The sequence below is a fragment of the Tamandua tetradactyla genome, chromosome 1 (genome assembly GCF_023851605.1).
Source record: "Tamandua tetradactyla isolate mTamTet1 chromosome 1, mTamTet1.pri, whole genome shotgun sequence".
NCBI classification, from domain to species: Eukaryota; Metazoa; Chordata; class Mammalia; order Pilosa; family Myrmecophagidae; genus Tamandua; species Tamandua tetradactyla.
This window is the reverse complement of record NC_135327.1, coordinates 22,177,252-22,204,252: the sequence shown is the minus strand read 5'-3', so window position 1 is coordinate 22,204,252 and position 27,001 is coordinate 22,177,252. Positions and strand designations below refer to the sequence as shown.

The following is a 27,001-nucleotide window of genomic DNA, read 5'->3' as shown; positions in this document are numbered from 1 at the left end:
ACTCTTTATTGCTGAATAATGCTCTATTGCATGGATATACCACATTTCAGCCTTCATTCATTAGTTGATGGACATCTGGGTTGTTTCCACTTTGGGGCTATTATAAATAATGCTGCTAGGAACATTCGTATACAAGTTGTTGTGTGGACATATGTTTTTATTTCTTTTGGTATTTATATATCTAGTCATGGAATTACTTGGTCACATGGCAACTCTGTGTTTAACCTTTTGAGGAACAGTCAGGTGTTTTCCAAAGTAGCTGTACAATTTTGCATTCCCATCAGCAGCGTATGAGAGTTCCAATTCCTCCTTTGCTTTAAAAATAGAATTTTTCTTCAAAGTATATTGTGTTGCCTTTCACTTTATCAAAAGGGTAGCATGCCATGTGCAACATTTTGGTACTTAGTCTTTCAATCTGTATTATAGTGCTAAGATTCATCCAAATCATTGTGCCCATGTAGTTCATTCATTGTCCCCTGTAGGAGTATACTATGGTTTTCCCATCTTGTTGTCCTACCCATAGGCATTTGCATTATTGTGACCAGGACTGTCAGCAGTGCTGGTCACAAGATGTGTCCTCGGAGCTCACCAGCAGAAAAGTTTCCTGTGTGATCCTACATCTGAGGACATGCGAATGCTAACTTTGACCAGCTAGTTCCAAACTTGCAGAAACCGTCATGCCAATCCACCTGCCCTGGTTGGGTCCAGCTGCAAAATGCCCTGTGAACTGGCATTTTCAAAGTCATGCAATGAAAAGAGAACAAGAAGGACAAGGTAATTACTTTTTTCTATTCATCTAAATTACTTCATTTTTTTTTTAAATCAGAAATTATGATCATGTGTGTTGGGTTCTAGTTTGCTCGCTGTGGGGAATGCAATATACCAGAAACAGAATGGCTTTTTAAAAGGAGAATTTACTAAGTTGCTAGTTTACAGTTCTAAGGCCAAGACAAAAGTCCCAATTAAAACAAGTCTATAGAAATGTCCAATCAAAGGCATCCAGAGAAAGATACCTTGGTTTAAGAAGGCCGATGAAGTTCAGGGTTTCTCTCTCAATTGAGAAGGCACATGGTGAATACGGCGTCATCTGCTAGCTTTCTCTCCTGGCTTCCTGTTTCATGAAGCTCCCCGGGAGGCATTTTCCTTCTTCATCTCCAAAGGTCACTGGCTGGTGGACTCTGCTTCACGGTGCTATAGCATTCTCTGCTCTCTCTGAATCTCTCATTCTCCAAACTGTTTCCTCTTTTATAGGACTCCAGTAAACCAATCAAGACCCACCCGAGTGCGTGGAGACATTCGTCACCTGATCCAGTTTAACAACCCCTCTTGACTAAATCACATCATCAGGGGAGATGATCTGATTACAGTTTCAAACATACAGTTTCGAATAAGGATTATTCTACCTTTATGAAATGGAATTTTGATTAAAACATAGGTTTTCTAAGGGCCATACATCCTTTCAAACTAGCACAGTACTCTTAGCTATTTTTTTTTTTTTTTGCGTGGGCAGGCACTGGGAACCAAACCCGATCTCTGGCATGGCAGGCAAGAATTCTGCCACTGAGCTACTGTCACACTGCCCTACCCTTTGCTATTGAGTACTTAAAGTGTGGCTGATGCAAACTGAGATGTGCTGTAAGTGCAAAATACATGCTTGATTTCAAAGACTTAGTACTTTTTTTTAAAGGATCTAAAATATTACACTAATATATTTTTCTGTTGCTTACATCTTGAAATGATAATATTTTGGATATATTAGGTTAATTAAAATGTACTAAAATTAATATTGCCCATTTCTTTTAAGTTTTTAAAATGTGGCTACTAGAAAATTTAAAATTGCACTTGTGACTTGTGTTACATTTCTACTGAGCAGCGCTAATATAGAAAATGGAGGCTCTTCTCATCTTTACATGGCAAAATAAAAATTTGGCAATCTTTTGCCAGTCCTCAAATTTACAATGTGTCCTTTTTTTCCGATGTGTGTGGGGGAGAGGATTACTTTTAAAAACATCTGTGAAACCCCACATTCTTAAAAACCCCAACCAAATGCTGGGCTGCCAATCCATGAGATAAAGTTTCAGACTCAGAGAAGCACCAAGGCAGAGAACAGAGTCCAGAAATAGGGAAATGTTTATGGGCAGGAGAGGACAGCATTGGAGTCATTTTAGCAGAAAGATTCAGAAGATTGGGAAATAGATTGGGGGAGGAAAGGGGAAAGGTGAATAAAAGGGGAAAGGGATTTTGCATAGTGGGTTCCATCTGTGACTGTCCCATCCCACTGGTACATCTCCATGTCTCCTGGTATGTAATTATTTCCCTACAATCCGACTTGGAAATTCATTAGACTTCTTCCCTTAGAGATGAACATATAACTTATGAAAGGGGACACAAAAAGTCAAAACTATAGAGACAGTGAAACATCTGTGATTGTCAGGGTTTGGGAAAAGGCAGTGAGGATGAATGGATGAAGCACGGGATATTTTTGGAGCAGTAAAGCTATTCTGTGTGATATTGTAATTGTAGATACATGATAGTATGCATTTATCAAAACCCACTGAATGTATGTAAATATTGAAAAAAGTCATTTAGACATCGGGAGAATCTGAGGATGGAATGCAGAATGTGACAAAACAATTTAAATGTATTAGAAATATATGAAACAACCTCACTGAAGTGGAGAAAGGTGCTGATCTAAGTAACTTAGGAAATGAGTGGAGTCTGTAAAACTAAAGGCAAAAAAAAAAAACCTGTCCAAAAGTACTGTACTGTAGCTGATAAAGTTTCCCACAGGGGTATGGGTCGATGATTCCGACATTGCTATTACATGCTATACATGTAAACTAGATATGGATAATTAAGTAAATAGATGGCTGATCATGGGAGCCAGGTTTCTCACTGTTGGAGTAAGAATTTATAGATAAGCAAATGGAGGAAGCTAGAATGACCCATCTGGTAATCGATAAGAGTTATAAATATCTGTATGATCTCATGCTTAACTTAATATAGATAAAATGGTTACATATGGAAAAATTTATAGATATAGGTATATACATTAGTATATACATATATATTTCCTTGTTCTCTCATTTGAGAGGTCCTAAAAGAAAGAACACCCCAGAAGCAACAAAGTATACCTAGCTACCATATTTTGGTTTCTAACACCGTTTTCCAATAAAAGGTATCAGGGCTCCTGATAATAGAGCAGGGACAGGAAATTTAAAGATGAGCATGGAGCATCTTATAGTGCTAGAAAGTAAGGAAGGGGCCAACAACAACAACAACAAAACATCCCGCCATATTCGGGCTATGCCAAAGGGACAAGAGCTATCTGAAAGGGCTCCCAGAAGTCAAAGCTGGGACAATTCAAGCAACAAAATAAAGGTTGCCTTATAACTCAAAGTATAAAATAAATATCTATAGGTCCATACTGATATAAATAAATGATTGAACACATAAACAAACAAACAAATTCAGGAAAGATAAGTCTCCCATGCAGCAGAATTCCAAATATTTTCTGGAGACAGTCTGCTCTCAAGGAGATGAATTATAACTCCCCACTCCTTAAGTGTGAGCTAAGTGTATGACTTCCTTCCAAAGAGTACAGTATGAAAAGGGGGAAAGCAGAGTACCTGTATAATGCAGAGACCTGACAAATACTACCTTATTCAGGTGGTCAAGGTCAGCATAAACAGTGATAAATCTTGTTGAAAACCTAAGAAACTCAGCCAGGAGGTAGTCAAGCAAATATGACAACTAGAATCCTGAATGGGATTCTGAAACAGGAAAAGGGCATGAGGTAAAAACTAAGGAGATCTAAAATGAAGAAACAAACAAAAAACTAAGGATACCTGAAAAAAATTATGTCCTTGAGTTAATAAAATATATCGGTATTGATTCATTAATTGTAACAAATGTACCATATAATGTAAGGTATTATAATAGGGGAATTGGTGGGAAGGGGAGGTATATGGGAACTCTCATTACTACCTTTGCAATTTTTTTCTGTAAGTCTAAAACTGTTCTAAAAGATAAAGTTTATATATTTTCTAAAAGCACAAAGGAAAAAAAAATTTAGGTTTTTAGGTTTTAGAGTGTCAAAGCCATTACACGCAGCCTGCCTCGAAGATAAAATTTCTTCCATTGATCAGAGAAATGCTCATTTATCTTATAGTTTTAATATGTTTTGAATCCAGGAGTTAAATTGTTCAATAAAAGTGTGCTACCAAGTAATTAGGTGATTGTCTTATAAACTCAGCATCAAAAAACTCAGGGTCTTTAGTTTCAAACATTTCAAACAAGGAAAGATGACTATAGCTCCTTGATCGTTCCATTAAATGAAAATACCTATAAGGAAATAAATCCTCACAGAGCAGATTTTAACTGTCAACCCCACTGCCTAAATTTTCATTGCCTGAAATTATTTTAGCAAAGAATGGCATACATTGTTGTATAATTAAAACATTTTTGCTCTCCTTAAATAAAATACCAGCCAGATTTGATTATTCAGGCTGGAACTGGCAGAGGCACTATTGCTAGTTGCTTCTAATTTGGAGGAGTCCTTAAAAAAAAAAAAAAAAAATCGAGTCTTGTTGCTACATTGTAGCTAAAGGGAGAGCAAAGTCGAAGCTCATTGGTGGTGTCCCTGGTCCGAGGGCAGGGCCCAAAGCCAAGGGATTTGCCCATTGGTGGGCTGCTCGCAGCTGGGGGGAGGGGGCGCCTGGATGGAGCTCGGAGCCCATTGGCTGCGTCGCTGGAGGATGGTGTAATGGGCCGCCGAGGCCTGCGCGGCCGGTTTCTACGGCAACAGAGGCTTAAAAGAGCCACTCATATTTTGGTGCTCGCCCCTAACTCCCCCTTCCGGAGGGGGCAGGGCGGCCGGGACAAGAGGGCCGGGGGAGAGGAGGCATGGGGGCTGGGAGTTAAGGGGACAGGGTCCTCGGATCAAACCAACCTAGTCATGCAACATTTGAAGTGGGCTCCGGGAACTGGACCTGCGAGTTGGCTTGCAAACAAAGCAGCCTAACAGAAAGGAATGAAAAAGAAAGAGAAAAATGACATGTAATTCCATCCTAACCTGAGCGCTTCACCGGTAGTACTTTGCATGTGAACATATAGCCTGGTACAAGTAGGTACTCAACGGAAGAAAGAAAGGAAGGGAGGAAGGAAGGGGGGGGGGGATTGAGACTGCGAGGCAACGTGGCGTGAGATAACGTGCCCGCCCTGTTGGACTGAAATCCAGTCCCCTTGAGCTGACCGGCTACGACCGCCTTGGATGTGGGCGTCTTGGAAGGAAGAGGAGTCGCGGGTGCCCCGGGAGGAGGGAGGCGGCGGCAAACAGCTCCTGACCTATCCTGGTGTTGGAGAGACTTGACTACAGTATCATTCATTCCCTGGCTTCACATTCCCGCCGGCTCTGCCACTTAACCAGCTGGAGTGCTCCAGCTCTCCAGATCCCGATGTCTTTGTGTTTGGAAAATAATAAACAGTACTTACTTCATTGAGTTGGTGTCATAACTGAGTTGAGATAATGCATCTGAAGTCCTTAATACAATGCCCGAAACAGTACACCCGTCAATCCACAGTAGCTATTATCCCTATTGTAAAGGAGATAGGATTCATTTAGGTAGAGAGAATGAGGAAGTCATTCCAGGAGGGACGAATGGCATGAAACCTTGCAAAAGAAACCAGTTTGATGTCATACAGAAAGTCATGGGAGATGGCGGCCAGGGGGCTTATAATGAAGGGACAAATAATGAAAATACAGTTTACTGAAGGCCTGGAACTCTGCCAAGCCCTTTAGTTGGATTATTCTATTTTATTTTCCCACCAGCCCGGATGAGGTATTTGCAATTAAACCTGTTTACTTGGTAGGGAAACAGAGGCTCAGAAAGGTTTTGTGTTTTGTCTGAGGTCAGGGAGGTTGGAAATAACAGAGCCAAACAGGGGCATTTTAGGGCCCAGGGTAAGAGCAATTCATGCCCATAGACCATATGTCTCTACATAGTTAAAGTTATACATAAATTTAACAAAGTGCTAAATGAAATATTCTCTATTCTCTTCCTTGACAAATATATCTTCAGAACAGCCTGGGAGGCCAAAGTGCAAATTTAGAACTCAAAATTCTGTTCCAGAAGGTGTTGGTGCAGGGAGAGCTGCCTTCTGGATCTTGCACACAGCCTTGGTCCAACTACTCCCCTTTGCATCAGTGAAGGATGGGCATGGATGAGTGGACATGCAGCCCCTATGTCCAGGTTCTGCAGGCAGCTACTCATAGGTCACAGGTCTATAAGGTGGGCATTAGACAGTGCAGTTTGCTCTCAAGTGGCTGATGCAGGGATGAGGTCCGTGCAGGCCTTTTAAGTGAGTTTAGGGATACTTGGAATCCCTTCCAGGGTATCAGAGCATGATCTAGAAAGAATGGGCATAGACTCTGACATTCTGTGCCTGCAAAATCCTCACTTTCTGAGTATGAGTGGTGGGGTCTCAGGGCAGGAGCCCCCTTTTCCAGAAGTAAGGCAGTGATGAAGCAAACTTTGAACCCAGGCATTTCGTGTTCACTAATTTCATGCCCTCAGATAAATAGGGAAGGATGGTCTGACCTCCAAGGCTGAAGGAGACCATTTTATTGAAGACTTATAGGAAAACTGAGTGAGCAAATTAACCTTTTAAAAATGAATGAATAAAAAAAAATAAAATTTAAAAACTGAACGAATAAGCCCTTCTTTAACATTAGCATCATTAAAGAAGGAAAAGAGAGACACATGCCTTGATCTATTACACAGTCAAATATCTAAATCATTGATGTAATAAATATTTACTGAGCTTTTACTATGTGCCCAGCACAGTGCTAAACCCTGGAGCTACAATCTTGAGCAAAAGAGACATGGTCCCTGCCTTCAGCTCAAAGCCCAGAGGCAGAGACAGACAGTAATCAAAACGTGGCATAACAAACATGTACTACGCTTGCAGTAACTGCTGGAAGGAGGGGCCAGGGAGCTAGAGTAGAGCATAAAATCTGCTGCTCTAGGAGATTAGGGAGGGCTCTATTTAGGAAGGGGCATTAGAGCTGAGCACATGGGAAAGTAAGGGTTAAACACGTGTGGGGGAGGAAAAGGGTGAGTTCCTGGAAGGGCGGGCTGGAGCAGATGGGAAGCCAGAGAAGCCTGGGTGTGGGGGTGAGGCCCGGAGGAGATGAGGTCCAGTGGAGGCTGGGCTTGTCTGGGTAGGTCCGGTGGCCCCAGGGAAGATCCAAAGCTTTTGAAGGTCTTTAAGCAGGGGAGTAAAGTGAACAAATTTTTTTTTTTCGTAGAGATACTCCTGGATTGAAGGAAACCAAGGGCAGAAGCAGGGAGATCAGTGAGTTGGCAGCTGTAGACTTTTCCATCGAAGTTCCTATTTTTAAAGATAAAGAAGAATGGACTCCTGTCCGTTCCAGCCAAGTCTGCAGGAATTTCTTTGAAATCTTGTGTTGTATTTTGCATTTAATTTTGCTGTTAAAATATTTTTGTTGTTGTTGTTATCACAAAATAGTTACACGTATGCACACAAACACACACACACACAGAACAAAACTCAAACAGTATAAAGGGATACACCATGGAAAATAAGTTTTCCTCTCACCCCAAACTACAAATAGCCAATTCTCAAAACCTACAACACTTTTATGACTATCCTTCCAGAGTTATTCAATACATAAATAAGCCTACATATGTATTTTTATTCCATCTTTTAAAAATATAGTAACATGCACATTTTGCTTTTTTTTTTCTTCACTTTACAATGTGTCTTAGAAATTGTTCTATGTCGATATATATAGAACTGTTCCTATTATAGCTGCATGGAATTCCGCTGTTGGGATGTGCCATAATCTGTTTAACCTATTTATGCACAGTTCGGTTGTCTCCAGTCCTTGGTACTCCAAGCAATGTTGCAGAGAAATTCTCGTACCTACATCCTTATGTGCACCTTCAAGTGTAGCTATAGTTTAATTTCCTATTAAAAAATGATATTGCTGTGTTAAACATTATGCTAATTTTAAATCTTAATAGGGCCAAACAGCTTTCCAAAGATGCTAGTTCATGTTTTATTTTAAAACTCTGCAAATTTTGCACTCTCCTTCATAATATATCTATTTATTTTCATGTAAACATGTCCTCCCCCAAATCTCTCAGTCACACTGACAAATCAGCAAGTGGTGCTGTGTGGTTTCTATGGCTTCGAACATGCCTGAAACATCCCCACAGACCTCCACCCTCAACTTGGTGTCATCTGACCCCTGCTCACTGTTCATTTCATCTCCTGCCACTCCACACTCCAGCCCTACAGAACTCCCTTCAGTTGCTCTTTGTCGGCTATACCTGGAGTTGACATGTAGGGAGGCAATGGGCACTCTGGCTGAGAATGTGGTTGGAAAGACCAGGAGCCTCTTGTAAGAGGGCTTGGATGTCAGGCTGAGTCTCAAGGGCAATAGGGAGCCCCAGAGGGTGTGGCATAGGGGTGAGATGGTCAGAGGACTAGAATGGTATTTTAGTGTGTTTGCTCTTTGGTCTGCCTCCTGCCCTGATATGTACCTCTGTACAGGTCTGTACCACTAAAAGGCTTTCACTGATAGCCTCCACATTACTCAACCCAATGGACACTCCTTGATCCAGATTTACCTACGATTTCTCAAAGCCAATTTTAATTTAACTCTTGTGGGCCTGGACACAGTTGTTAACCCTTCCTGCTTGTTATCATCCTCCTTCGGTTTATATTTCTCCACACTGCTTTGTTTTCCTTTCTGGCTATCTCCTTTTAGTTTAATGCTCACCATATCCTTTTCCAACAGACGAAACTCATAAATCAGAGTTACTTAAGGTACGATCCTAATATGCTATTTCCTTCTTCCCCTTGACTTTCTCTCATAACCCCTGAGAAGGTTGTGAGATCAATTTAGTGGGTCACATAATGTTTATTAGAAGAATATGGCAATAGCGCAGAAAATATCAGGTTATGTCACATAAATATTGTTTGGGGAAACTTGCTTCAGATGTGTATTTATAAGTACACACATGCATATGTATGATGAATGAAATGTGAAACGTCTGTCTTACTGTTGGCTGTGGTTAAAGACTCTGAAAGCCGCTGCTATATAATGACATCTATGTTTCATTCCTCAAGCCCAGAACTCAGCTCAGAATTTAAGACCCGTGTATATACAACCGCCTATTTCACATCTCTCTTAGACATCCTCCATGGAGATCTCAAATTCAACACATCCAAAATCAAACTCAAGATCTTTGCCCCAAACTTGAGTTTCCTTCTCTGTTCCATATCAGGGAACAGCCTACTATCTAACCAATTGTGGAAGCCAGAAAACTGGAAATCATCCTTGGTAATGACCCTTTCCCCCAGCCCATGTCAAATACAACTCCAAGTCTTGTTGACTTAAACCCCTAAATATCTTGATACCTTGCCTGCTTCTCTGTGCATCTTCACCATCTAGGCCCAAGGTGCCCTCATCTCCCACCTAGGTAAACTGGACTCCTGCTTTCTACTTGGGCTCCTCTCTAACCCATTCTACATAAGATCTCAAATGATCTTTTAAAAATACAACCCTGGTGCCAATGGGCTTAATATTGAACGTATCCATTAGTTTCTCAAAGTTTTAAAGAATTATGGAGTAGAATTAGCACATGTATTGTAAAAGAAGATATTTCTTAACTACACCCTTTATACATTTAGTTAAGTGGTTGAATGATATAATAAGGTAATGCCATATGTGTATGTGTATGTTCATTTATGCTTTAAATTTCTCAGCGATCATTCTGCCATCCATACAAAGACTAAATATTGGGCACACAAAGGCATCATGCCTTGCAGTGGTATAGATTGAAGGCTTCTTCAAGGATTTAACAAATATTTGGATACATGAATACTATGTAGGTAATGCAATTATAAACCTAGTTAAAGTACTGAATGTCCTGTATTAATTCAGATTTCAATACAACACATTGTTTGATTTGGTTACCAAGATAAAGTAATATTACCTGAAATGCATTGATAAAATACCTTTTCTAAAAAAAATAAAAATATAACCTGAGTGGGCCACGATGGCTCAGCAGGCAGAGTTCTCACCTGCCGTGCGAGAGATCCAGGTTTGGTTCCTAGTGCCTGCCCACGTTAAAAATAATAATAATACAACTCTGATCATGTCATTCCCTTGCTTAAAAATCCTTCAATGGATCCTAATAGTCCTTTGATCCAAATTTTTAACATGGCCTATCAGACCCCCAAAATCTCCAGCCTCATCTTGTACCATCACCTCCCTCCCACTCACTGCATCATGGGCATACTGGTAGTGATGGCAGGCTACAATGCTAGTGTTTTACTGTGCTACAGATGCCAGAAAGCCAAAACATTTCCCAACTCTCTTTTTTTTTGGGGGGGGGGGAATATCACTCTGGACTAACCTACAAGATCTCATGCCCTACTCAAGGTTCCATGTTCTTATGGTGTTCAATTAAACCATCCACATAAGTTATATTAGGAAATGCACAGGCCAAAAAACAAATTTTGTACCTAATAAACATTTTTTGCTTTTTTCCCCAACTCTCTTGTAGCTAAGATTCTTGCAGTTAGATGCACTTGCATGAAGTTTGGAAAGTAGGAGGCAGAAATTAATCAGTTTTGGCTGTTTATACTTGTAATTGTTGTGGAGATGCCAATGGACAGTCTCTGTCTTCGTGGAAACAGGAAAGGACTCAGCATTTCACTATCCTGGTATCGGCAGTGGCTTTCTGATCCCAGCATCCTGTCTTTAGGTGGAAGCTTCAGCAGTTGTGTCCTCAAACTCAACCTCCTGGCTTCCATCTTTCTAACTGTGATAGAGGTAATAGCTCCCCTGGGAGGGCAGTTCTATGGTGTTCTAGGAGTCATTCCTAATACTCACCCTGGTTAGGTCCCATCTCTTCCTTCAATACTTAGACTGGTTCTGTTTCCTAACCCTGATTGATACACTGGACTTCTAGAACTGGCCATGCTTCCTCCCCCTGTAGGGGCTAATACCCTTGCCATTCTTCAGTCCCCATCCCTATCTCTCAGTTAATTCCTTATACAAACTTTTATCTCAGTTCAAATACCATTTTCCCTGGGAAGTTACCCCTGACCCCTAAAACCACATCAGCTTTCTTTGTTAAACATTAATGTCACTAGGTACATTTCTTTCAGTGCATTATCACAGTTTGTTTATATATTTGGGTAACTTGAGCCCCATACTATTTTGCTCACTGCTGTATTCCAGTGTCTAGAAAGGGTCCACAGAATTGGTGCTCAACATACAATGTGTCAAATGAATGAATGGAATGGGGGAGGCTCTGAGGACAAAACCAAGCCTTTTCAATAAGGCTAACAAGCTCTGTCATCTCCTCTGGGCTTTTACCCCAAACCATATCTTCTGACACTATCCACTCAGCCTGAACAAGCCATGTGCTCTCTAGCCTCCAGGTCTCTGCTGCCTCTCTCTCTCCTTCTTTCTTTTTCCCCTGGCTCTATTAATCTTTTCTATGAAATTCCTACTTCCGAAGATTCTATACTTTTTGGAGTTTTGTTTTTTTTTCAGAAAAAGTATCTTAAAATATTTTATTTTAAAAATTGCCTACTTGTTACTTATCTGTACCTCCCACTGCAAGCGGCTGTCTTGTTCGCCAGTGTACACGGCCTGCTTCATAATGGTCCTCATAATGGTCCTCAATGGAGTATTCCTTGAAAGTTGAATGGATGAAAATTCACCTGTCTGCTGACCTCAGTCTGGGGATCACTGCCCTCTCCCTGGGAGACCAAGAACTGTGAGGAATTGTAATTTGGGGGCTCTGTGCTTAGGAGTGGAAGCTGGGGTTCGGTTCCACCCTGACTGAAGGCTCAGTCCCTGGACTGCCAGGCAGGAGACTCTGGAGTGGATCTTCTGGGGGCTGGGCAGGGAAATGAGAGTGGGAGTGGGGAGGGGCTGGGAGAGGGAAGGTTCTTTCCAGGGAGGCTCCTTGGCATAGAGTAGGCTTTGAGGAAGGGGGTGGGGAGTATGCTGAATGCAGGCTTTCTCCCAGATCTCTGGCCTCCAGCCCTGTGAGAGGGAGGGAAACCACAGGCAGAGGAGGAGAGTAAGAGGAGCATGCAGAGGAGGAGAGTAAGAGGAGCATGGAGAGGAGAGGACAGAAGTGAGATGAGGAGGGAAGGGTCTGGTGCTTTGGAAGACAGCAGAGGGATCTGAAAGGCAGAGCTCCCATAAGCCTACCAGATTCCAACTTCACCAGATTAACTCTGGATAAACCTTCACAACACTGCATCAGAGAATCAACAAATTGAGAACTTTAATTTTTAGGATCTGGTCCTGGCATCTCAAAGCTGGAAAATCCTTCAAAGGATGTTTGGGGCCTACAGGGCACTGGACCTGGAGTCCAGAGTCTTTGAACTTTTATCGCTTCCTGGCCTAAACTTCCAAGCTTGTTTGGAGGAGTGTCAGCTCTCTGGGAAGTTTCCTGGAGCAGCCCCCTCCCTTTCTCTGTTCCTCCCTTAAAGCTTTAAGAGACAGATAAAAGAATTTAACACTTTCCACCCTATTCATGGCACTTAAAATAACTAAGATGCTAAGGCTGACATCTTATGTCCCTCTTTCCCACTGGTTTGTAATCTCCCTGAGGGTAGTGTCTTATTTATGTTGATATCATTCAAAACTCTTAAATCTGGCTGCCCATCAAAATTGCTTGGGGATGCTTAGAAAATTGTTTTCACTCATTCCAGTGATTCTGATTCCAGGAAGGTAAGTAAGGGCTTAAATGCGAGTTTTTAAAAGCCTCTTAGGTGATTCTGATGCATGGGCTACAACTCCAGAGGGCTTGGCACAACACAGTAGGGACTAAGTCCTGGCCCACAGGGGTAGGAAATGCACTTGCAGGATAAACAAATGGTGTGTAGGATGGTATGGACTGAATTAAAGTCTGTATGGCTGTGCATTCCTGGGTATTTTGTGCAGGTCCTGCAGAGGTTTGGAGGGGAGAGAGGTTTGTTCATTTAACACTTGGAAAGGAAAAAGCACAGCAGTGTTTGCAATACAAAAGATAAATATTTATTCAGAACAAAACTTTTAACAATCGATTTTACATTCTAAGCCACAAGGAAACAGCAAAACAAAGCAAAGCAAAGACAAAAACTGTAAGAAAAGCAGTGTACTGTCTTTTCTACATTAACTTGAAAACACTTAGTTGACCCATGCCCTCTGGCTTGGCCTAACGTGGCCTATTTCGCAGCTACATTTTAGAGTTAACACCTCACTAAAATTCCACTTTTCTCCTGAGAGTCAGGAGGTTACAAAGGAGCTCCAGCTAGCTGGTACTCTGGGGTTTCTAACTACAGAGACTAAGGTGCAAACGTAAACCTTTGGTAGGTTTCCTTACTCAGGAGCAATCATTTCTCACTGGTGGCAATGAATGAAGAAGGGGAAGGTCCCCAAAGGATCTGATGCACTTTAAATCAGATGTGGTACCCCAGGGAGCAGAGTGCATCGTGGAGTATGTGCGTTGGTCCTTTACCTCCCAAGTATTCAGAAGCCCCTGTTAAATCTCTTTCTGCTCCCCTCACCCAGATTTCTTGGCATTCCTCTGGGCTCACTATTCCGGAGAGATCTGACTTTCTGGGCCCTCAAGTAGTGAGGAAAATGTCGTGAAGTGTGAGAGGTAGTGGGATGAGCACCCGGCTTGGGGTCAGGGACCTTGACTCTAGGCTCAGCTCTGTCACCAACCAGCAATGTGATTCTGACCCAGTCACCTAACCTCTCTGGGCCTGTTTCATCTGACAGACAACCAGGGAGTCCATCTAAACTAATTCCCAGGTCCTTTCCAGCAGGAAACTTCTAGAGCCCATGAATCTATGTAAAATGGCTTCTGAGCCACTGAAAAAGATCTCACAAAGTCCATACATTTTTATGCCATAAGAAAGGCCCTTGGCCACCATTCAGAGCTTATTGACTCAGATTACATATACTTCTAACAACACTGGTTTCACAAATTCTCAGACCACATAGATTAGAAGCAGCAAATCAAAAGGGGAAGAGCTGCAAAAGTACACACCATGACAGAAGCCACAGCCAACACTGTTTTCAACTCAACAAGCCCTGTCGGAGTGCCTACGGTGCTGGGTAGGCTCCGTACTTAAGTGTTGGGGCATAAAGATGAACAAGGCAGCCCAAAAGGTGAAAATCGAAGGAGAAGACAAGGTTTGGGGTGGGGGAGTAAAAAGTAAAAATAAAAAAATCCCAAATACAAAAACGAAAACAAAGTAAAAAAGGGAGGGTGACATATCTGCACATTACAGTTCTCGGTAGTCTTTACTGATGAGAGCCACCAATTCAGAAAAGGCTGAAATGGAGTAAACTCGGTTTAAGAAGGCAAAGAGAGATGTCTTTTGTAAGTTTTAAAAAGATATCCTTCAAAAATGATAAAAAAACGGTTTAAAAAAAAGTTTTGGCACTTAGAGGGGGTAAACTAGCGGTGCGTTCACCCCAGCAGGCAGGCGGGTGTTCAGTGCCCGGCCACGCCGGTGAGCTGAGCTGCCACGGAATTATGAACCGCTTTGGGACACTGGGCAAAGGCGTGTCCTCGCTTGCCACAGAGGTTGCACACGATGCCCTTCCGGCAGTAAGGGCTCAGGTGCCCCTCCTCCCCGCACCTGAAACACCTGTCCTGCGTGCAGCTCCCGCTCATGTGGGTCCGGGAACCACATTTAAAGCATGTCTTGGGCTGCCCCTTGTACCAGCTGTAGCCCCTCTCGGCCCCCAGGAAGAAGGCCCCCGGCAGGTGTCTGACCCCGCCCTCCCCCTGGCGCAGCTCGATCTCGCACTTGTACTCCCCGGTCCAGATCCCAAACCTGTCGGTCACTTTCACGGGCACGGCGAGCACGTCGCAGTGGCGCTTGAGCCAGGTCACGATATCCTCCACGTCCACCGTCTCGTTCCGGAAGAGGATGAAGAGCGTCTTCAAGCTGGACTTGCTCCGCCCCAGCACCACAAAGTTCTCCCAGCAGTCCTCCTGCTCGCGTTTCTCCTCGTAGACGCGCAAGAACAAGGCCAGCTTCTCCGCCGAGCGGAAGCTCACGTCGAACTCGCGGCTCCCCGGAATCTGGATGACTGCGTAGATGTCGCCGGGGTCCATGCCGATGGAACGCAGAATGAGCGCGCCCACCACGAAGTCCCGGGTCGGACAAGCGCCCTCGTCACCCTGGAAGCAGATGCGCACGAGGAAGCGACCCTTGCCCGGGGCCGCCGCGGGGCTGGGGGCCGCTTCCGGCTGATCCTGGTGGGGCCGCTCGGCCGCGTCTTCGGCCACGCCGGGCCTGGTAGGGGCCGCCATGGCCGCCGTGTCGGCTTTCTTCCTCCTGCTCGCCTCAGCTGCGCCTTTCTTCTTGCGGGGGTCCGCCGCCTCGCCGGTGGGATCTCTCCGGCGGCCCTTCGGGTCCCCGCGACCCGCCGGGGGAAAGTCGCTGAGGCCCGGGGCCGCCACGCCCGCCGAGGCGCCAAGCCCGCCGCTCGCGCCGCTCGCGCCGCCGCCACTTTCCTCCTCCCGCCGCGGCGGCCGCTGCTCGCGGAACTCGCCCTTCTTCTCCGCCAGGTTCTTCACCACTTGGGCCCAGCCCATTTTCTCGCGGCCGCTCTCGGACTCCTCGCCCCGGGCCGCTGGTCGCACTGCGGGCAGGAGCTGCGGTCGCCCCCGCTTCTTCTCCTCCTCAGAGCCGCCGCCGGTGGCCATTTTACCTCCTTCCCAGCATCCTCCACTCGCTCCCGCTGCCTAAGAGTGCCCATCGCGCGCGCCCGCCGGGGCTGTGGGGGGTTTTTTGTTTTTTTTTTTCTCTTTTTGAAATCCGACGCTTCTCTCCCCCGCCCCCAACCCCAAAGGTATTTACATGAGGCGCATATTGGCCCGAGCCGGCCTTGAGCCCCTTGGTAACGGCTGAGCCACGTTTCCGCAGCTCGCGCTCCAACCCCACCTCTTCTGTGCGGAAGCGGGCTGGGGAGTTTGGAGGCTCGTCCTTTCTTCCGCGCGGGTTTGGCAGTCTCGGGCCTCGCTCTCGAGGATTTGTTATTTCGCAAGCGATCCTCGATGATTTCATTCGAGCAGCATTACTAACGGCCCACAGCCTAAAGGCGGGACAGAGTCGAGGCAGATCTCGCCCATTTTGTTTTCTTTGTACCTCTTGTGTTGAAACCTGTCTCTCTCCCCACAGAGCGTAACGTAATGCATTATTTTCTCCAGTGTTGGCTTCATGAACATTTGCAAACATATAGAAAAGTTCAAAGAATTTTGCAGCGAACATTTCACCGTTTGCTTTTTTTTAGCATTTTAACTTTTTATCAGAATTTTACTATACTTATCGCACATCTATCCATATCATTAATTATTCATCAGTTCTTATTTTTTATACATTTCCAAGTTCGTCAATAGTACATTAAAAATATATTTTTACTGATAAATCTTCATGCATAAACAGTTCGTACATGGTATACAATCAGTGGTCATATTGCATTTTTAATATTGCATTTATATTTTATAAAATGTCTATATCGTACTAATAATTATATTGAGTGCTTTTTAAGAACTTGGTAATATGCACACTGCAAGCTTTATCACTTGGAATCTTACAAAATGATGCTGTACCCATTTTACAGATAAAAAGTCAAGAGTTTGGAAATGGATTACTCCACTTGTCCAAGGCAGGTTAATAGGCAACCCCAGGGCCTCATCTGTAGGTTGCTTATCTTTCCTCAACCACTTTGCTCCTGAAATTGAGGATTAAGAACTATCAATATCAGACTTTTCAGGAAACCTTGGTAAAAAGCAGATTTCAAGGATAAAATCAGCACTGCGGAGCCTCTTTATTCCTCCCCCATTTGTTGCAATTTTTATTTGCGGATGTTGGATAGTTTTGAGATGAGTTTCTTTTTTTCTTTTTTTTTGTCAGATAAGTTCAATATCACTCCTATATGGTTTATTTTCTTTACCCTTATCTGCGTGTCTTTGGGGATCCTTCAGTCACTTTTCCATGTTCCGTGAAAAAAAAAAGGTGGGTTCCAGAAACAAGAAGACCCAAAGTTGAGTTTAGCTGCTTCAAATCGCAGCCCTGACACACTGGGTCGTAGCCTCAGCTTGCTTATCATTATCAAAGGGACATTAATACCCACTCTTAGAGGAAGATAAAGGGGTTTAAAGAGATAACTTGTGCCAAAGAGCTTGATCCAGAGTAGGTTCCTGGGAAAGTTCCTATTTTCTATGGATTCTTTCCTATTTCTCTCTCACATCTTCTAGTTCTATTTACTGAGCATTTTGGAGAAAGATGTCCTTGCGAGTTCCAGGTTCACGATCTTTTCCTTCACTTCAATTCCAGGTATCAGTCTCTGGGAAGCCAACATCCCTAACTTTTGCCGTTTAGGTCTTCCAATTCCCTCATTTCATAATCTTGTCTGCAGACACCCTTTCCTCTATCCCATCTCACCCACACACTTGTAAGATCATACTCAGAACCTTACCATCACCACAAACATCAAAGTATTGGATTCATATGATCCACCCTCTTATTTTTTCTACTTGCTTTTTCAAGTCTTCCCACAAGGAGGATATTTATAAAACAAGCTATGTGTATATTTTAAACATCCTCTTCTATTCCTTTCACTCACCATTGGCACTAACCTTCCACCCCCAGAATTTTCACATAATCAACTGTCTACGATCCAATAGTCTATTTATAGGTAAAAAAAAAAAAAAAGGTTTTTTTTGGGGGGGAGGGTCTTTAGTTTTCAAAAGTTTTACTGTGAAATATTTTGGTATGGATTTCTTTGGGTTTTTCTATTTAAAATTTTTTTTTTTTTGGTGGGGTTTTCTTTTTGTAGGCTTCTTTCCCTGCAAAAACTTTCCCAAATTTGGGAAGTTTTCAGCCATTGTTTTTTTTTGAGCACTGTTTAAAAAGTCCCTTCCCTTTTTCCACGCTCTTCTTTCTGTGGCTCCATTGACATGAATGCTAGAACTTTGTGTCCCCAGGTCCTTCAGGGTCTATTCCTTTTTTTTTTTTTTAAGTCTATTTTCTCTCTGTTGTTCAGACTGGCCAGTTCCTATTATTCTATCTTCAAGTTTGCTAATTCTTTCCTCTGTTAGCTATATTCTGTTGAGTCATTAAATTTTTAATTATGGATATTATATTTTTCAGTTGTAAGATTTCTATTTGGTTCTTTGCTGAGACTTTTTGTTTTTTTCATTTGTTTCCAGCATGTTTTTGTACTTGCTTGTTGCAATATTTTGTACGATGGCTGCTTTACAGTTTTTGTCACATAATTTAATATTTCTGTTATTTTGGTGTTAGCATCTGTTGATTGTGTGTCTTCATTCAGTTTGAGATCTTATTGGTTCTTTTAATGAAAAGTGATTTTTCGATAGAAAACTGGACATTTTGGGTATTGTTATGAGACTGTGGGCCTTAATTCAGATTTTCTGTTGTAGCTGACTTTCTTTGACTCTGCACCAGCCTTGTTACTGCCAGGCAGGGGGAAGACCAGGTGACCCACTTAGGCTCCCTTCCGTTGCGAGGGCGGCTGGCTCTCTGTTTGCTGGGTGGCATTGGGGGCTCTGGTTCTAAATGTGGCCTCCACTGACACTGGGGTTGGCAAGTGGCCTCATTAGTGCTGGGTGAAGGTGAAATTTCAGCCTCACCAAAAGTGTCCCCTGACACCAATCGGAAGGAAGAGTGACTGACTGGTCCTGACTGCCTGGGTCAGTGGTGGAAATTCAGTTTCCCTACATGGTCTTCCGTGACACTGAGGGAGGGGGCTTTCATTGCCACCTGATGGGAATGGAAGTTCCTGATCCTTATTTGGCCTTCTCAGACACCATCCCCTTGGAGGTCTGGGGAGCCTTGTTATGCCTGGCAAGGGTGGAAGTCTAGCCACCCCCCCAGTCTTCGCTAGTTTTTCTTGGGGTGGGGCCTCAGTTTTTTTCTGTGGTATTTGGCAGGAGTGGAGCAGTTGTTGTCTGAAAGTTTTCTGCATTATTGGGCTGCCCCTTTTCTGGTCCTTTAGCCAAAGAGGACAGTCTTTTGTTGTGGCTCTTTTTGTCTGTGCCTTTTGGTGTTTTCAGATTTCTGCTTCTTCATTTCCAAGTCTGGGATATATAGGGCAAAATGATAACCCAGGGAACTTACCACCATGTTGTTCTTGGGATATAGCGGTCCATAACTTGCCTTTTTTCCTTTTCTTTATCTTATATTTGTTTTACACAAATATCAATGGGTTTTAGTTTTACTTGGTGGGAGGAATATGGAAAAGTATGTATGTGCCATTTTCCCTGAGCAATTCACGTTTAAAAAGTTGTGTTTTTTTGTATTGCTGTGATAATACTGTAACTACCATTTTGTGTCTTTTTTTTCCCATTTAAGCTGATATTGTAAGCATTTGTATTGTTCTATGCATACAGTGGTATGCTGGTGAATGTTTAATAATTGGCTCTCCCAAAAATTGTGTGTGTATATGCATGTACATAAATATGTATATATGTTTATTATAAATGTGACCAAATTTGTGTTTACACATAATAAATATATAATACTCTTTTTTTTGTAAATTCTATACAAACAATTTAATTTTACAAAACATTCCTTGATTTCTATGGAATTCTTGTATCTCTAGCCAAGCTGTGGTTGCAGTTGATATAGTGTTATTCTGCCCTGAATGTGGTTTGATTTTTTGTGTTAATGAGCAAGACAAAAGTGAAACAAGGACATACGTTGGAACTCATTGACAAGAGTAACTTCTGTGTTGAATTGGGTAGTGAGTTTTGAATACTGGAAGAATAATTTCTCATTTTTTGTTCTAGTCACAATTCACAATGTAATGACTATAGACACAATACACGTTTAACTTTATTCTGTGTTAACACTTTACCATCACTTTCTTAAGTCTAGATAATCAACAAAGCAAGAAATCAAGCCCTGATTTGTAGTGTTTGCAGAATTCAGTGGTTAAGTACCCTGTGTAAACTTTAGGCGCAGCATACCAAATTATAGGAAATCACTATTTTAGATTTTAATTGGAATTGCGTTGTACATATGGGATATGTTAGAATTGTCATTTTATAATACTGAGTCTCTCCGTCTTTGCGCATACTTGATTTTTTCTTTCTTTAAATTTTATTTTGTGAATTTCAATAACATTTTATAGCTTCTTAAAAAATGTTACATAATTTTTTGGATTTATTGCAAAGCACCATATGGCTTGGTGGCTATTGTGAATGTTCTCTTTAGAAACCACATATTCTTAAATTGTTTTTTGTCGGTGCTTAGAAAGTAGGAACATAATTCAATTTTGTGTACTGACCTCATATCTGGCAACAATGCTGAAATGTTAAAAAATTTCCAGTGGTTCTGGAATCTCTTAATTTTCTGTGTTGACAATAATGTTGTCTGTGAATAAAGAAAGTTTTGTCTTTCTTTTCAGATCTTATACTTATTGCTTGTCTTACTGCATTACCCAGGATTTCTCATGCAACCAACATATTGGGCTTGTTTATTTTGTTTCTGACTTTAAAGAGATCTGTTTGTATTTTGAAGTGAAGATTTGATTTGTGGATTGGGTTCTGACTCCATGTCAAATTTTTACTGGCCTTATCTTCTATTGTAAAATTTTATTGGTATGTATATGGCCATCCTTGCAATCTATTCCACTTTCTCAGGCCAGATTTTGCAGATCTGAATTTTCTATACTCTCTTTTGGTCATTTTTGGTTTTATTTCTTGATGATAATCACTACTGCTAATGTTCACTGTGAATTGGATATAAAGCTGAACACTTATATTTATTTCTCAGCCATTTTATGAAAATAATGTGAGCCACTCCCTTTCTTCCAGTGTCCAGGTTTCGTCTATTGCAGAGCATACTGGATGCTTCAAAGGACTGGGCAGGTACCTGTGAGCAAAGCAGTTCAGCTGGGCACCCAGCTCTTCCACACAAGTCAGCCTTTACTCATTTATGTCACATTTCTTTCCATGGAGGGATACCAGATGTCTGCTTTTCCAAGAGAGACCAGAAATACTGTGTTTGGCTGCCTGAAACAAGGCCTGAGTTCTAGCTGAAACCTCTCTAATTGTGTCTCTTGTGAGGCCTCTTTTCTCTTTCTATCCTTCTGTCCTTAGTGCACTGCCTTCCATGTGTGTTCCTCTTTAACATGTTTTATGCCCCTGCCCTTGAGTGTGCTTTGCTTCTACGCAACCAACATTGAAACTTTTCTTTGGAGGATTGCCCTTAAGTTGATGGAGCCACTTTTCAGAAGTGCTGGGGAATTGACAGCCCCCTAGAGTGGTCTCTGATCTAGAGTTGATGGGCGCAGGGTATGAGAATTGAGCTCCCTGGCTTTGGGTGGGAACAACTCTGAGGTAGAACTACTCTTCAGAGATCCCCTGCAGGATCAGGCTGAAGCTGCCTTTCTTGGTACTTGTTTGAGATTGCAGCCTTGCTTGGATATTCCTGTTCTTTCCTATTCCTGGTCCTGCTGCTTTACCTTGCCAGTTATCCTGGGGAGCACATCTTTAATAAATCTCTTGCCTATGAATTTGCATCTCAGGATTTGCTTCCAAGAAACCTCATCTAAGTCATGTTTCTACTTCTTGGTGTGCTGGTTTGAAACTATTGTGTACCCCAGAAAACCCAGGCTCTTTAATTCTCATTCAGTATTGCTGGGTGGGATCTTTTTGACTGTTTGCATTGAGTAGTGACCTAGCAATTGTGGGTGGTACCTTTTGATTAGATGTTTCTGTGGAGATGTCTCTCTACCCATTCAAGGTGGGGTTGCTTACTGGAGCCCTTTAAGAGGGAACCATTATGAAAAAAGATTTAGAGCCCACAGAGAGAGCAGATATAGGTGCTTGGAGAATAGTTGCTTCAGAGAACAGAGATATGGATATTTGGAGATGCTTGGAGCCCAGCAGATGTTGTTGTGTTCCTTCCCATGAGATGTTAAGCAAGGCAGAACCTGCAGACAGTCAAGGAAGCCAAGAGATGAAAGGCAGCTCTGGAGAAGCTAAGTGAGGAACCCCCCCAGGAATAGAGGCTGAAAGCAACAGAGCCCAGGAGCAGAGGACCAGTAGATGCCAGCCACGTGACTTCCCAGCTGACAGAAATGTTCCAGACCCACTGGCTTTCCTTGAATTAAATAATCTTTTCCTGAATGCCTTAGTTTGGACATTTTTATGGGCTTAGAACTGTAAACGTGCAACTTAATAAATTCCCTTTTTAAAAGCCATTCCATTTCTGATATGTCTCATTCCAGCAGCTTATCAAACTAACACATGGGAAGGGCAGGGATTGTGTGTTTTTTATTTTATCATCATAACCCCAATACCTGACATAGGTCATGGTAGGTGCTAAGAAGATGGGTGTTGAATTTATGGTTAAGTTAATAGAGAGATGGGGGAGAGAGGGATACTTTTTCATTCTTTCTTAGCCATAAGCAGAGTCTATTATTATCTTATTTATTTGCTTCTATAGTTATGGCCTGTCTCCCCCACTAGACAGTGATATCCATGAAGGTAGGAATCCTCTGGAGACCTTCAGTACCTTCTTCTCTTTCCCTTTGATCCCTAGCACAAGAACACTGACTGGGAATTAGAACGCTTAAGAAATATTTTTGAATGAATAAATAAACTAACCTATTAATTTCTTAGTGACTAGGCATTTTAAGGCTATGTGAAATTTGAAGATTTCTTTTTCCTGTCACACTTTGAAAAGTTATAAAAAAATATGTATTAGTCGGGATAGGCTAGATGAGTCTACAATAACAAATTAAAAAATTTCAGTGGCTTAATACATCAAAGATGTACTTCTGGCTGACATTATGTCACTGACTCTGGCTGAGGGAGACTCAGAGATGTTGTATCTGCACCACTTGGAACAGAAGCCTCTGTGGTCCCATGGCAGCAGAAGATAGAGCTGCAAGCACTGCCCCTTAAGTGCTTCTTCCTGGAGGTGACACAAAGAACTTACGCTTGCAGCCCATTGGCCAGAATGAGTCACGTGCTCCACCTAACTGCAGGGAGGCTGGAAGATGTGGAGTTGAACACGGATAATCAATGAGCAGTAAATGTCGGCTACCTAATTCATTCCTCTCTGTACTTGAACCATTAAATTAGACATTTTGTAAATATACAATATTTGTGAGCAATACAGTGAAATCTTTAAAATATATTTATTATAAATAGAAGTATTACATATTTAAAATTTGAACAATACATAAGGATATAAAGTAAAAAGTGAACTACTCCAGTCCTCTCCCCTTTTTGTCAATCTCATTCTCCAAAGATAGCCATTTGTATATATTTTTCCATATCCTTTTCTGGAACTGTATTACTTATCTGTTGCTTGTGTAACAAATTATTTCAAAACTTTAAATAACAAATATTATCTCACAATTTGTGGGTCAAGAATGTGGGTGTGGCTTAGCCAGTTGCCTCAGGCTCAGAGTCTCTTAAACCTGCAATCAGAGCGTTTCCAGGGCTGGAGTGCTTGACTAGGACAGGGAGGGATGTAATTCCAAACCCCCTCACGTGGTTGTTGGCAGGATCCAGTTCCTTACATGCTGTTGGCTGGAAGTCTCTCTGTTCCATGCTACGTGGGTCTCCATAGGGTAGCTCACTACATGACAGCTGGCGTCTTTTGGGGAGAAGGATAGACAGCACCAAGAGGAAGCTATAGCCACTTTATCACGTTATCTCAGAAGTGACACCCCATCTCCTGCAGTATTTTATTTGTTAGAAGGGAACTACTACATGCAGCCCACACTCATGGGGAGGGGATCTAGAAAGGCATGAGTACCAGGAGGGCCACACTAACCATAATTTATTTGATCATTATTCAGTCAGAATTGACTCCATTTGGCTTTTCAGTCCAGGTTCTTACTGACTTTCAGATTTGCATTTATTTATTTTATTATTTTAAAAGACTTTTTAATTATATAGTGTAGCATATATACAAAGCAAAGAAATAAAAAAGCAATAGTTTTCAAAGCATTCTTCAACAAGAAGTTACAGGATGGATCCCAGAGTTTGTCATGGCTACCATACGATCCTTTCAGATTTTTTTCCTTCTAGCTGCTCCAGAATATAGGAGGCTAGAAGGCTTAAGTATTTTTTTTATCACCACAATTGACTTTTTTCTTTCTTTTTTGTGAAAAATAAGATACATACAAAACAGCAAAAAGTTTCAAAGCACATCACCACAATTAGTTGTAGAATATGTGCCAGAGTTTGACATGGGTTACAATTCCACAATTTTAGTTTTTTACTTCTTAATATACTGGAAACGAAAAGATATCAATTTAATGATCAGCATTCATATTCATTTGTTAAATCTTATCTTCTCTGTATAACTCCACCATCACCTATGATCTTTCCATCCCTCTCTTTAGGGGTATTTGGGCTATGGCAATTTTAACTTTTTCATGTTGGAAGGGTCTGTCATGAATAGGGAGTAGGGAGATGGAACTATCTGATGTTCTGAAACATCATTTCAGAACATCTCATTTCTAAGAGGCTGAGCCCTCAAGGTTTCAGGACTTATTTGGTCCAGAGACCCATGTGGAGTTTGTAGGTTTCTGGAAAGTTACTCTAGTGCATGGAACCCTTGTGGAATCTTATATATCACCCTAGGTATTCTTTAGGATTGGCTGGAATGGTCCTGGTTGGGGGTTGGCAGGTTATGATAGGTAGCAATGTCTAATTGAAGTTTGCATAAGAGCAACCTCCAGAGTAGCTTCTCACTGTATTTGAATTGCCTCTGCCACTGATACTTGATGAGTTTACATTTCTTTTCCCCCTCTTGGTCAGGATGGTATTGTTGATCCCATGATGCCAGGGCCGGATTCATCCCTGGGAGTCGAGATTTGCATTATGTTTTAAAGATCAGTCAGGAAACTTTGTGAAGGGGGAATGACTGGAGGTGGACCTTGAAAGAAGATGCAAATTTTGCAGAGAAAGAGGAAGAGAATTTATGGGGCTACAATTATAGCTCCTATTCAGAGGACTCTTAGGTTCAGAGAGTGAATTGCCCAAGATCACACAGCTAGTAGTGGTTTAGCGATGGACGGAATTTGAACCCACATAAACGCAACTCCAAGCCTATATATATGTAGTCACTTATGCACTACGTCGTGTCTGTAAACTAAATTGAGAATGTGGTGAGAGCTAGATATCGCTTTACGGGATTAGTCCCTCTAGGCACTCTGTAGTCCGCGTCGCGTTTCCTTGGAGACCGGACCGGCGAGAAAGCTCGAGTGGCCTAGGTTACTGCGCGATCCACGCTGAGACGAGGAGATTGGAGAAATCGAATAGGCATTCCAGCAGATCAGGGCCTTACGGACTCAAAACTCCTCTTCCATTTTCTCCAATGGCGCGCGTCTTTCCAAAGTAAGTTAAAAAAAAAAAAAAGAAGAAGAAGAAAAAAAGTGCACGGGGAGGCAAAAAAAAATGGTGGGATGCGCATGCGTGGTCCCGTCCCCTGCCTTCGCCAGGTTCTGGCTTTCATTTCCGTCAGAGGCTGCTGACCCCGCCCTCTCCCCGACCACGCCCCCCGCCCCCATCCGCGCCTCACCTCGCTCTCTTCCCGCCCTCGTCCTGCTCTCGCCCTTTGTAAACTGTGGTTTCGGCTTCGAGACCCCACCTCGCCTGTTTCAAGTTTGTTGTCCCTTGGGCTGGGTGTGATGCTGATGTTCCTCCCTGCCCGCCTCCGCTTCCTTCCAGACCCGAGAACGCAGGGATTCGCTCCTCTGTCCACAAGTATGAGACTCCGGTGAGTTCGGGAGGGCTAGGGCGGGGGTGGCCAGCCAGCTGACCCTGGGCCTGCAGTCCACTTGCCCTCAACTCCCACTGCCGTGACTGTCCCGGTGAGGCAAGAGACCCGAATTCCAGTTCCAGATGTGCCACATTTATTTGCCTTAGGGCAGGGGGCAAGCCTCTCAATCTCAGTTTTCTCATTACGTATTCACTACCTCCTCCCACCACTTCATCAGAATGTAGGAGTATATTATGATGCTGTCGTATTCATTTCTTGATTGCTGCTCTGGGTTCCTTTGGGTGGATGTTGGGTCTTTTCCATGTATTCCCGGACACAGTTCTTAGCACCTCACAGCCAGGTTATGCTTAGTAAATTCTACCTGGCTGATAGGAAAGTGGTCGCTAACATTTATGGCGCACTTAACACTCGTTTTACAAATATCATCTCTTGAAATCGCATGGAGGTAGGTTTTATTATTAGATCCAGTTTATAAATGAGGAAATTGAAGCTCAGAGAAGTAAGGTCCCTTGCCCGAAGTCACGGGTATTTGTAAGGGGATTTGAACTCTCGATGCTGTGTAACTGATTGTGTTGTCTGGTAGGATTATGTTCCATGGCAGCGGTCCACACAGAAAAGCAAGCCATCTATTCTGCCTCCAGTCCAACAAGCCAACAGCCCCAAGAAAGGAAAAATGCAGGGCTTTATCAACGTTCAGCCAGGTGGGCAGGGGCACTTGGGGGCTGGTGTGGGGTTGGGGACAGGATCGAGTGGCTGTTCTCTGCCCTTCCTGACACCATTTGTATCAGGGTAGACAACTGCTGTAAGAAACAGCTCTTTCATTTCAAGTATTAATACAGAAGTTTATTTCTCATTTATGACAAAGTGTGCATGTGGATTTGTGGGGGCGTGGAAGATTTGTTTTGCTCCACACGGTCATTCAGGAACTCAGGTTCTTTTGATCTTGTGGTTCTAACATTTTGTAAGGCCTTAAAATCTTCTGAATGGAAAATGGCTAAAAGAAAACAGTGATAACACCAAATGCTGCCAGAGATACAGAGAACCTGGGTCAATCATACATTGCTGCTGGGAATGTAAAATGGTACAGCCACTTTGGTAAACAGTTTGGTTGTTTCTTATAAAACCACACACACACTTACTATACAACTCAGAAATTGCA

The 27,001-nt window shown here is 42.6% G+C and overlaps 2 protein-coding genes across 9 annotated transcripts in view; one reads left to right on the top strand and one right to left on the bottom strand.

Moving 5' to 3' along the window:
• Positions 1-13,081: 13,081 nt before the first annotated feature.
• Positions 13,082-16,055, bottom strand: ZCCHC3 (zinc finger CCHC-type containing 3). Its single transcript, XM_077111981.1, has one exon. The coding sequence runs from the start codon at positions 15,771-15,773 to the stop codon at positions 14,550-14,552; it is 1,224 nt and encodes a 407-aa protein (XP_076968096.1). The 5' UTR covers positions 15,774-16,055; the 3' UTR covers positions 13,082-14,549.
• C1H20orf96 (chromosome 1 C20orf96 homolog) overlaps positions 15,604-27,001 on the top strand; it is a 67,815-nt gene continuing 56,417 nt past the window's right edge. For 3 of the 8 annotated variants that reach the window (XM_077112022.1, XM_077112004.1, XM_077112009.1), the window contains exons 1-2: positions 25,853-26,287; positions 26,426-26,543. In XM_077112022.1, the coding sequence (XP_076968137.1) occupies positions 26,235-26,287; positions 26,426-26,543 (171 nt within the window). In that variant the 5' untranslated portion in view covers positions 25,853-26,234. The other 5 variants (XM_077111989.1, XM_077112025.1, XM_077112032.1 and 2 more) reach the window with 5 other exon arrangements.

Coding starts and splice junctions, on each gene's coding strand:
- ZCCHC3 (XM_077111981.1), bottom strand. CDS start 15,773: ATGGCCACCGGCGGCGGCTCTGAGGAGGAGAAGAAGCGGGGGCGACCG.